The sequence below is a fragment of the Haemaphysalis longicornis genome, unplaced genomic scaffold (genome assembly GCF_048455015.1).
Source record: "Haemaphysalis longicornis isolate Haplotype H1 unplaced genomic scaffold, Haemaphysalis longicornis Haplotype H1 scaffold_2, whole genome shotgun sequence".
In the NCBI taxonomy this organism is placed as follows: Eukaryota; Metazoa; Arthropoda; class Arachnida; order Ixodida; family Ixodidae; genus Haemaphysalis; species Haemaphysalis longicornis.
This window is the reverse complement of record NW_027526295.1, coordinates 278,020,712-278,032,690: the sequence shown is the minus strand read 5'-3', so window position 1 is coordinate 278,032,690 and position 11,979 is coordinate 278,020,712. Positions and strand designations below refer to the sequence as shown.

Genomic DNA, 11,979 nt, shown 5'->3' with positions numbered 1-11,979 from the left:
TTAATAAATAATGCCTGCCTTCTGCAATCGAATATTAGAATAACCTTCCCAAAGCAATTGTCCTTGTGCGTGATTCCAGGAATTTTTGCCAGCAAAGAACATTTCTACAACTAAATCGTTCCTTTTTTTACGAGGTCGCTATGTCCATCACTATGTGCTTTTCTTTCATTCGTTATGCAGTGTTTACCTTGAAGTCTTCTTCTTGTAGAAAATATTACCTACAATTGTAAAAAATATGCATTTTGTGTCATTGTTTGTCGATCATGTGGGCTTTACTTTTTAACCATGTTTCACTATCTCCCGTGTTGATCTTGCCCCCCCCCCCCCTTTCCTTGTGTATTACCGCGGAAGGGGCCTTTAAGGGAATAATAAATGGATGATGAAGGAGAAGTCATTCCAATTGCGGAGTGGTAAATCCGCTACACTGACACGCACACGCACACGCAGGCACACGCAAGCACGCGCACACGAACAAACGCAAACACGCAGACGCACGCACGCACGCACGCACGTATTTTGGCTAAAGGAGGTAAGTAATCCTTTCGCATTGAAAAGAAAATTGGTTGGCCTGCTGCGCTTTTCATGTACAGTGTTTTTTTTAAATTTCGTGGGCCATGGCGAAGGCGCATAGGCCGCACAAAAATTCAAAGTACACCCTTTGTCAAAATTTTCTAGGGCAATCCTAGCCTTATCTACAACAAAGAATTGAAAGAATAAGCTTTAAGTTTAAATGTGACAAAATTTTTTTATCAGAGTAAGAAAAGTGTTTTGTCTAGATTTCCCGCATAAAACACTTCAGCTTGTACGTTTAATTTTTTGCGGCATGCGCACTTTTGGCTTGACCTGAAAAGTTTTGACAAAGGCTGTACTATTATGAGCAATATGAAAGGGAACACGGGAACGCGTGGAAAACACCCTCAGACCCAGCTGTGGGTGATACGCAGCGGCCGCCGTCGGAAACAAAGTGGAAAGGGGGACGCTGTTCTAACAACTGTCCCCAATCCCGCCGTGCGTTTTGTCGGCTGTCCGACGATGCCATATTATCGGCGAAATGACGTAGGCTGCTGCTTTGTAGAAATGCCACCGCGGTGGGAGTGCCAACAGTTTGTGGAAGAGCGCTCTCCTTTCCCCCTTTGGTTTTCACAGCGCCATCCGCGTATCGCTCCGAGTATGTTTCGAGGCTCTTTGCCACGTGTTCCTGTGTTCCCTTTCATATTGCTCATAATAGTACCTCACCTCTCGAGCCAGTGTGAAACGTTTTATAGCGGTATAACTTAGCCGTGTTTCCTAGCGCAAAAAAAAAAAATGGTACGAACACAGAGAAGAACGCGGACGGGACAGACGTTACAAAAAAATAAACCGTAAAATCGACGGACTTCCAAAAACCATGCTTCTGCGCACATAACATTACTATGCCGATTTCGTTTTCAGATAACTGAATTCTTTTTCTTGATAATGCCAGAGAAGATCAGTTGATGTCTCGCATTTGTCCCGTCCGCATTCTTCTGTGTGCTCGTGTCGTTTTTTCCTCTAGGAAACATGTTTCAGCTATCCCGGTGCCAACTTGCAAAAAATTTCCACACTAATTAATGTTTTATACTGAAAAGCTAGAGAAAATACCATTCCTCCTTTCTGTCATAAAATATTTTGGCCACAGTTAAACGTTAAACTTATGCTTCGAATTTTTTGTGGCCCAGAAACCTTTGGTCTGGCTGAGAAAATTTTGACAAATACTGTACCTATAGTTTCAAGGGCATTTTATCTTTGACGCGCGAGCATTAGCAGCGCTAGAAGTGTAAAACTACATGGCGTCGACGTCAACCTCTGCCTGTCACTCATGGCAGGTGGCATTTAGAGGGTTTTCATTGTCCCGACGTTCCACCTGCTAACAGACGGGCTACAAGAAAGAACGGCTATAGGGAAACACCAGCGATAGCAACTTGCTAATGACGCTTCAGCGACAGGTGACAGCGATTGTATTCTAGTAAAGATAGTAGCGTAGGGAATTCACAAGCAGTGGTAGCGGTCGCTCGCTGGTACTCCAAGGCTTCAGAACGGTAGAACAAAGGCAGAGAAGGTATTGGAGAACGCTATTGTGTTTCCCTCGCATAAACCAGTTGATTGATCTTTTTTTAGATGCAACGCATCTAATGCTCGCCCCTCTGTCCTTCCTGCGTCTGTCCGGCGTTGTCCGCACAGCTGCGCCTCTCCTCCTCTCCTCTCTCCGATAGCGAACACTCTCTCCCAAACAGCTGCGGGTTGGCGCAGCGCGCTCTCACTCCGTTGCTAGGCGCCGGTGGGCGGTGCTGCGCTCGGCGCTGCGCGCGCTGCGCAGGTGCAGTACTCTCTCTCTCCGCGCTCTCCTCTCCTTCGGGTGCTGTGAATATGAAGCGGCATGACGCGCTCCGGCGGTCTCAGTCGATGATCGTCCGTCCACCTCCCCTTCGCGTGAGAATCCCTGCTATAAGCGTAATCAATTCGATGAAAAACGCCAATGGAACCCCCCATGAGATGCGTTGCATCACACCAGGGTTCCCGCGAGGGGAGGTGGGCGTAATTGTTTTTTCAGTTTAGTCTTTATATAAATACTTGTTTCGAAAACACCTTTGGATGAATACAAAGTATGCAGGAGGCAACTATTTATTAATTTCAGGGCAAAATGTCAATCGTACGCTAGAAGCAACATAACAGCGCAACACGTGCGTAAAGAAGGGCTCTTTATAGCATTTAGGTTGTCGTCACAGAAAAACATTCCGACCTTTTTTTGTGTGAAGCTGGATTTTCTGATTGGTTGAAAGGAAGAGCTCCAAAAAATTGGCAAATACCAAGGACCTCCCAAAATATCGATGTTGATCTGACCGACTCAGTATTTTTTGTTCACGCTAACAGTTCCCAGAACCGTTTCCGCAACCAGTTCGGAACGGTTTTGGTTCAGTTCCAAAATGACAAAAAAAATACCGGTTTGATTCAGTTTCGGTTCCGGGAAAAATTTGGGTTCGGTTCTGGTTCAACACCTGCTCGAGACAGCCGCATGCTTCTAATGCCATGCCTCTGGTGTGTCCACCCGAGCGTTCCTTAGGGAACATAGCAGCACATTTTCGTACGTATGGTTGCTTAACTGGCCGCTCGGTGATCACCGGTCGGCATGGAGGAAAGAGCCAAAGAGTGTCCCCGGGCTATTGCCGGTTAGCTAAAAAAAGTGCGACTGCAATCAAGTGGCTGGGGATGGCCATCGCCGGACCACAGCAACGGCGTGGAAGAGCCGTACCACCGGGGCAACCTTTTGCTTGCCTTGTTGCGGCCCATGCTGCTTCGCTCCCTTCGCTCATCTTGTAGGAACAGACGAGGGCAGCGCGAGAAAGGCGAACAGAGTGTCGAACCCATGACGTCTGAGGATGGCGCTTCCGGTTTCCCAAACATCACGTCATGGCCACTACTGAGATTTTTGCCCCCTATCTCATCTTCATCATCATCATCATCACCAGCCTACCTACGCCCACTGCAGGGCAAAGGCCTCTCCCATTATTCTCCAATTACCCCGGTCCTGTGCTAACTGCGATCAATTTATCCTCGCAAACTTCTTTGTCTCATCTGCCCATCTAACTTCCTGCCGCCCCCTGCAACGCTTGCCTTCTCTATGTCGGATAGCTTTATGTTCCCTCCGGTATTGCCAGTAATGCACCTGTCTCCAATCAGCTGCTCTATGACGCGCTTGTTTTCCTTTGCTTGCTTTATCTCTCGCTTGCTTCCTTGGTCGAAGGATAATTCCTACATTTCATACACTCAACACATGTTTAAGTGGTCAGCTTCCCCCTCTTTTGTAAACCACAGCGGGCGGGGAATCGCTTCGGTGCTCGCATATCGATAGCCAGTTTCCTAGGCGCTTCCAACTTTCTTACCCGTTTTACATTTTCCGCACGCGATTTTCCTCGGTCGCAGATACTGCATGCTGTCTGCAGTTTCAACATTCAAAACTGTGTTTATCTCTCAGGAATTTGACGTATTAGATTTTTTTAGTAGAAGCAGTGATTTTTTTCTCCGAAATTCCTAGTTGTTTTGGAATTGCAGCATTGGCAAATATTTAAACACTATATAGAAATTTAGCGGTTGCAATAAATACTAAAATAATTTTTTCGTTTTAAGTAAGTGCCCCCAGCCCGCATCATGATTAGAAAAACAAGAAATTGGTTTATTTTCATCCGGTATTACGACAAACAGGTATTTTACACGTGAAAAATGACAACATTCAGTCCTATGCTATAACAAATACTTTTAAGCGGTGTCTAGAGGTGAGTAGACGTAGCATCATTTGTGATGTAATGCATTCGTTGCGAGAATCATGCGGGTATGGGCTCAGGGTACCCTCTCTAATTGACAACAGTTGGTACTATATAAAGGAAAAGAATTGTTCGTTGACAAATAAAAAATGCTGAGTGCGAACTAAAATTTTTTAATGGTTGCGCTAATTGCTTTGCATTCGACCTGCAAGATTTGATCCTAGGCACTTTGCAAATACCTTGTCAACCTACAAAGCGTTGCAAGCAGAAACGCTTATTACGAGATCAAGACAAGGTCGAGGGTAATGAAAGAAACTTACTCTCTCTATGTACAAGAGGGAGTGAAGACAATTAAAGGAATGTGCGACTTTTGCTAAAAACCCCGAAAGACGGCCCAGATAACAGTTTAATAATGAAAAGTGCTAAGTCGGTCAAGACAGCCAAATACCTAGATTTTTGAATTTTTAAGAAAGTGTCAGCTGGAAAACGCGTTTAAACTGATCGTGCTAGCGGCTGTGACCTCTGCCTGTGCCAGCCCGCACAAGCTTTTTATTCCATACAAGCCACATGATAGAAATGTCGCTTTTTAACAACCCTTTTTTTTGCGTTGAGAGAAGACGCCTTCCTATTGTTTGATGCATTTAGAACACACGATACACCCCCAACTTCACACAAATGACGTACATTTGCTGCCAACGCCAGGGCATACTACTGTTTTACAAAAGCCTAGGACATGTTCGGTGAGCCTGTTTGCGTCACCGACTCTCGGGAAGTACCTGGGCGCCAAATTAGACTGCTTTTAAACATTGAAGTTCCGGGTCAATTCCATGGTAAGCAAGAACCTAGTAATAAACAGCTAAAATAGCGGCGGTTATTAAGACCGTACACCTGATGCGTTTCAACATGTGGTTGTGTTCTATATGGTTTTCAGCCGTGCTTTGCCCAGACTTTTATGATTCTTTTAATTCGTGAAAGTATTTGCTTCTGCGAAGATTTGTAAGCGAAATGTGTTTCTCCTTTTAAAAGTTTTATTCTCGGCATTATTGTATGGTCAATGCTACAAAAGCGTTGTCCATTGTACTAGACGTGCTCTTAGTCCACCTTCGTTTCACAACACTGGAATGCTTTCTGTACAGTGGCGGGGAAAACATGGAACTTCCACGTACACAGAAGAGCCCGAGTACAATAATAAGGCCCCTAATGTTCCTCTTTTTTACGCGAAGAAAGATGGCCTAACTTATACAAGAGACCCCGTCTCGTTTAAACTGCTAAACACTCAATAGCAAGCACCATGCGTCCTATATGTACAATGAAAGCGTAGTCCATGCGGATTTTTTAGCCGATGTTTTTCACATAGCTTTACGCATGCGCAGTACGATTCAACTGGTATAGGGAGAACAGGTCATCATCTATATACCGTATGCACGTGTTGAATGCATCTACCTGTTTTCATTGCAACGCCGACCAACCATTTTTTATTCGAGACGCAAAGAAGTGTGAAATGCTGACAATGAAATGTGCAGACAAGTGATGTCTGTAAATGCAAAGCATAAAATTTGCTAACCATGCTTACTGAACCACTCAGGAGTCAAAACTCCACAATACTCAGATGATAAGCTCATACACCCGTTCGGAGAAAATCTGGTGTCGTTGTCGTCGTATATGTAAGCATATTGAAAATACCTTTGATTGAAGTGCCAATATACCCCCCACGTGGCTGGGTACATGGGTGTGCACTGGCCTGACGTCGCCATTGGTATGCGCAGGGCCAACGTTAGGCCTAATTTTATGCTTTGTGGTCTAGCGTCATCAACGGGCACTCACAACTTAGCATACAATGAGTATGGCGTTGCTTGGCATGTCGTTAGACTCAACGCGAAGGTTATCTAACATGAAGGCTGGATATAGGCCTTACGACACACCCACTCGCGGTGATTGGCCATTGAGGCTGCCAGCTGCCAACAGAAGTTAATGGCAGGTGCTCCAATTCCCATTTAGCTGCGGCGTCAATGTACCCACCAAATATTGTCACTTACCCGCCCGCTGGGTTCGCCGTAAGAACCTCACGGCCAATTCAGCTATCCCCAATGGCTGCGACGCGACATACCTACTCGCAATGCTCACACCCGCACTTAGCTCAATTAACCAGTGGTTATAACACTTGCCGTCAGAAGCGCATGGCTGATTCACCGATTTCCATTGGCTGCGGCCTCAACATACCTGCCCGCAATTTTCACTCACCAATTCGGGGTAATTGCTCGGTAAGGCTATCACCTACAACACACATAAGGAGTCTTACGCGCCTCTCTAAATTTTTACAGCTTTGGATGTCCCCAACGACAATCCCTTATGCACAGTTGAAGCTCGTTATAACAATGTAGTATCGGGACACTAATTAATTTTGTTATATGTGATGTTAGTTGTAGCAGTAGAGCTAAAAATCGTTTCAAATCCGTTGGTAATCTGGGTCCCGCAAAAATTATTTTAATATTCGAACCTACAATTAACAAGGTAAACCTTATCTTTCTCCTTGCGTCATTTCAGGCTCAAAGAACCAGAATGCGAAACGGGGAATTACAACAGAACAAAGTTCATTTGACTAAACATGCCTGAGTTCCTATTTTTTCGAGGAAGAATGTGATCTTTGTCTGGTGGCTATTCACAATACTGAGCAGGATGAACTTTTCCAGAGTGTCCGTGAACAAGGGGGCTTTTCTAAGTCTGCAGTTTCGAACGCAGCGAGTTTTTCAAGTAGCTTCTAAGCCTAGTGCCCAAATATTTCTTCGCTTGTTCGATAGTGTGTGCGGCTCTAGCGCTCGTTCCGTGTCACTGCCTCTTCTTCTGTCCCCGTCTAGTGCACTTTTTACCATGTCGAAGGCTCTCACAGTTTCACTTTCGTTATGAAAGAATAAGTGCCATAGAAATGAAGCATGACCAACCAAAGTTCGCATTAAGTTGGCTGTAGCCGATAATTCGCTATTTCAGTGTTAGTTATAATGAGGTTCAATTTGAATACCTTCCAAGCAACACGCATAACAATTTTTTGGCACGTCATAGATGGCGGGGAAACAACGCCTCGTCATTTCTTTATAGTATTGGTAATGTTACTCGCACTAAAGATTGTGAGCCAGCCTTAATCACGACTATTGCCAACGTATTCGTCATTAACGAATAATTTTTTGACCCAACTAGGTAGACAGCCATACAACATTAAGCATACCTAGTTCATTAAGATTACAGAACAAGGGCCTATAAACTATCAAGACTATCTTAAGCTCCGAATCGTTGTCAGTTGTTAATTCGAACTTCTTCGTTAGCGCCACTTTGTTTTTGTGACAACACAACAATAATTTTTGAGAATTCACTACAGGCTCTCCCCAATCTCACATTGTAATGGAAGTTCTGGAAGGTCTTCACTTTTTATGAAGCTGGTTACCAATATCTTTTTCTTTGGTTATTGTTTTTATTCGCTTAGCATTCCGCATAATCTGCTGAAACATGATAAGCTGACACTAATAACGTATCTTTTTGGTTCAATCACTGGTTAATATAGCTCAAGACTGACAAGTGTAAAATTATACGGATTTGTCCCGAGAACAAACAGTATAATCCCTATGACCTGTTCATCTGCTACCTTAACATAGAGTGGTAGTCAGTCTTCCCTTATATTACCTTGGTTTTCACATCAGCAGTGACATGCAACCAAAAGTGCGTATTAACTACGCCACGAAACTTTTTTATCCACTCTCTTGTTTCATGTTTACTTTACAATTTCGCTCTTGGGCCCGTGCCGTTAGACGCGATGAAGTTTACTAAAAATGAGAATTAGTAAGCTTCGCAGCGTAAACAGTAGCGTTAGTGAGTCACGTAGAGCCTTGATTTGCAATTCCGGCGTACCAAGAATTCAATTTGGTGTTTGGTAGATTATCATGGACTGAGTTAAACTGCGGGTACGTGAGGATTCATGAATTGTCTCGTTGGCTGTCTCAGACTAAATGGACCCTGCAACACTTCACTCAACTTTTTTGGAAATCTTAAATTTTTGAAAAATGTAGTCAACCAACACATCCAGTAATTAGATTAGCGGGTGGCGAAACCATCAAACAACTTAAACACTTGGTTAAAAGATTGTTCTCTCTTTCCTGGTCTTCGTGTCCTTCGACGGCTGGAATTACATCATTAGGGTGGTGTAGCGGCTACTGGCCGGCTTTCCTTCAGTTGTAGCAATGAAGGCATTCGATAGCCACTTAAAAAAAGCCACAAAAGCTAAACAGGGATGTAAGGCGTATCTGCTGCGACGAGCAAATCACGCAGTGCCGCTCCGTACTGGCAATAACTATAGCTTTCGCAGCGCTTCCAGACGCGATGAAAAGAGTGAAAGCGTTTATCGAGAGTATTGCAGAGTTCCTTTAAGGTATATTTAGAAGCTTTGCCTTGATCTCGTGCAATCACCGTTTTTGTTGTGTTGCATTGAGAATGCAAAAATATGTCACCGCCTTGACAATGCCCTGTCTTCATTTTTCAGAAATTAGTAGTAAGAGCATTTTTAATCCCGGAAGGGCAGATCTAAGACCCGAAGAGCGCCAAAACAAGCCTGTGTTCGTGAAATTTATTAAGTTAAACTGGATGTTTTGCAGAATGAAGGAAAGTTTTGTGCGTATACGTAAGCACTGGTTTCGCCTTGGTGTTTTAATTCTAGAGTTTTTCATGTGCTGTTTGGGCGCTGCATGCATAGAATAGTGTAGCGCTTATCATTAACCTGTATTTCCCCGTAACTCATGAAATGTAAAAGGCAGTGGTAAAGAAAGTGGAAAACAGTTCTTGATACAAAACTACATGAAGAAACAGATAAAAACGAGTTTTGAAAGGTGCAGCATGGACTATCACTTCAACATGAAACACGAACGGTGGTAGTGCTTCGACCACCGCAGTAAGGGCTGTCAGAAACATTCTTCTGCACACTGTGGCACTGAACTAGAAATGGTGACGAGCCCTACGGCGGATGACGTTAGTCTTGAACATCAGTTCTGGAGTGCGTCACAGCAGCAGTGTTTAGGACACATCCAGGATGTATTTACGACATTAAACAAAAACCCGCAATGAGGCGCACAGTAGAAATCGCGCTTTGCCGAGCACCTGGGCGCACCATGAGTAACCACTGAGTTTGCGATCAGCACATCACTTTGGCCTTATCGTTGGATTTGGCCTTGCAGTTCCTCATACTGGACGCTCTCGGGTGAGGGGCGGGCGAGCTGATGCCCGGCGGGTCGCTGGACACCTGGGAACTTGTGTATGATCGGTTGAGCAGACGGCACGTGAGTGACTCAGTGACGATGCGTGACACCCTTCGCCAGAATCCGCCGTTGCTATTGTCCCTGCGAGGCCTCTGGAAGTAGAGAAAGATGTACGGGTTGATGGCGCTGTTGGAGGCCGATATGACGCCGAACAGCGCCACGATGTTGGCATCAAGAATGCCGGGGTTTCCAAAGGCCAGGATTGCCTCTTGCACCATGTACGGTACGTTGGTTACAAGGAAGGCGCCAAACACCACTGCCGTCATCTTCAGCGTCTTCACCTGCGCAGGCAAGAAAGGACGAATGAATAGTTAATCACTCCGGTCTCGCTGGAAGTGATCAGATTCAAACTACAACACGCAAAACGCTCGGACACTCTTGAAGACTCGGTCAAGAACCTTCTCAAAACTGATGGTAAGGCTCATACTGCTAATAAAACGTGTGTAACTATGTGCAGCCGCACTTCAAAACACGAAAAGATCTACAGATCCTTCAAGTTATACGCGTGATCAAAACTGCAAATCCATTCGATAGGCGCACGCTGACATATGTAAGCTGAACACACAAGTTTCAATACTTAAGCGTTTTCTTTGATCGCGGAATCCAACTGCATCGTAGGTGCTGCGACAAGTGAATTTGTTTGGGGCGATTTTCCTTATTCGCAATCGTAGTGTCACGTGCCGGTGCACCCAGCCTTGAAAATGAAGCCAACAGGATTACAGCAATCTTCCTTTGCACGCACGTTTGGCGAAGAAACGTACAATTTAGGTGTTCTTCCAGGCTTAACAAGAGTTTTTCTGATCACCTATAGCCAATATAAGCAAGTAATGAGTGTCGTTCCACACACAACTGGGAATCTATTGCATTAGGTAACGGCGATAATAGGCACTATTTCTAGTTGAAACAATGCTTCGATAATGTCCTGTTATTCTTCACCTTGTTGCACATGAAGGTTGCCTTGAGTAAAGAATCATGCATCCGTCCGTCTCACGATGACGATGGTTGAACGCGAATTTTACTAGTGATGGATTCTTTAGTTGGCGACTCCCACACTGCGAGTAGGTCCTACACTCTGGCGGTACGCACAACATTTCTAGAATACCCGCAGAAACTCTCGGGTGTGCAGTCCGTAAGCCTAACGTTTGGGTTGGGGGTGTACGGCGCGAATAGGTGCCTGTTGCTTGGAGTTCAGTGAGCAATTGCTTGAGTGGGTGCCTGTTTGAGGTGTTAAACCGCAAGATGCGATGTTAGACCTAGCTTCCTAGACCTCAAAATTGGAAGTTAGGCCTAGCGTTTTCTGGCTAACAGCCTTACGGCATGCAGAGCAACGCCATTCATCTCGTTAAGGAATCTTTCGTTGTCGTTTGAGTTTGCGAAACCGCTTTGACCATGTCGAAATGGAGCAATCGAATAGACTGCGGCGTCATAACGCGAGGGACCCAGGTTCGATTCCGGCCACGGGAAGTGTTTTTTTCTTTAATTTCACCCACGATAATTCATCGTCATCGTCTGAGAGAGTTGGCTTTCCTGCAGGGCGTATCGGAGTACAACAGCATCGGTGAGGCCAATAAAGCCTCGCTTTAAAACGTTCAAGAACGATGGAGTTTACTTGGTCGAATAAGTGCGCGCTCAAAAAAAACTTTGTTCTTAAAGCAGCTTTGCTCGTGAGCGCCCTGAATAACGAAACAAGGGAACTGACCTCCGCAACTATTACCGCCAGAGATTGCACAACCACAGAAGGAATTGCCATAGCTCTTGCAGCTACTACTGCTCAAGATTCTACCGCCATTGTTACCGAATCTCAAGTTTCCTGCCGGCACAACCACCATCCGCCTCACACCTTCGCCGACGGCGCCTTACAACCGTCTCGAACCCCCTCATGTATGCATTCTCGGAGCCCCGGTCCACGCGTGTTTACAGGGTAATAGGGCGGCTCAAGGGTCTTCCCGCGCGCATATCTACAGGTCTACGGGACAGCCCCCCCCCCCCCCCTTCCCCTAAAAAAAAAATAACTACCGTAATACCTCGTTAACTCGAACTCGCATATCTCGGAAAATCGGTTAAGTCGAAATTATCCGGGGCACCGAACTGTTTTCTATACGTCTTATGTATTTGTTTCCCTTTATTTCGAAGTATCTTCGGGCCAAACTGCGGATATCTCGAAATCTTGACGGAAAGTGGAACGAAAATTTCGCCTCCCCGGACCGTTTCCCATGACTCGCGCGATGCTGCCGCGCCTATGTCCCTCGGTATTTTTCTCGTTTCACGGAGCCTACCACAAAGCGATGTTTTCCCCGAACGGGAAGTCTGAGCCTAGAGGCATATCAACTCCGCCAAGCACCCCTGTGGCACATCACCTGACGGTAGAGACATGCGGAGAGGTACAGTGTACTAGAATATAGAGGTGT

At 45.3% G+C, this 11,979-nt stretch overlaps 1 protein-coding gene across 1 annotated transcript in view; it reads right to left on the bottom strand.

The window, feature by feature from the left end:
• Positions 1-2,656: 2,656 nt before the first annotated feature.
• Positions 2,657-11,979, bottom strand: part of LOC144170745 (gonadotropin-releasing hormone receptor-like) — a 31,890-nt gene continuing 22,567 nt past the window's right edge. Inside the window, exon 3 of the mRNA XM_077700725.1 lies at positions 2,657-9,852. Within this exon, the coding sequence (XP_077556851.1) occupies positions 9,448-9,852 (405 nt within the window). The 3' untranslated portion in view covers positions 2,657-9,447. The remainder of the gene's footprint in view (positions 9,853-11,979) is intronic.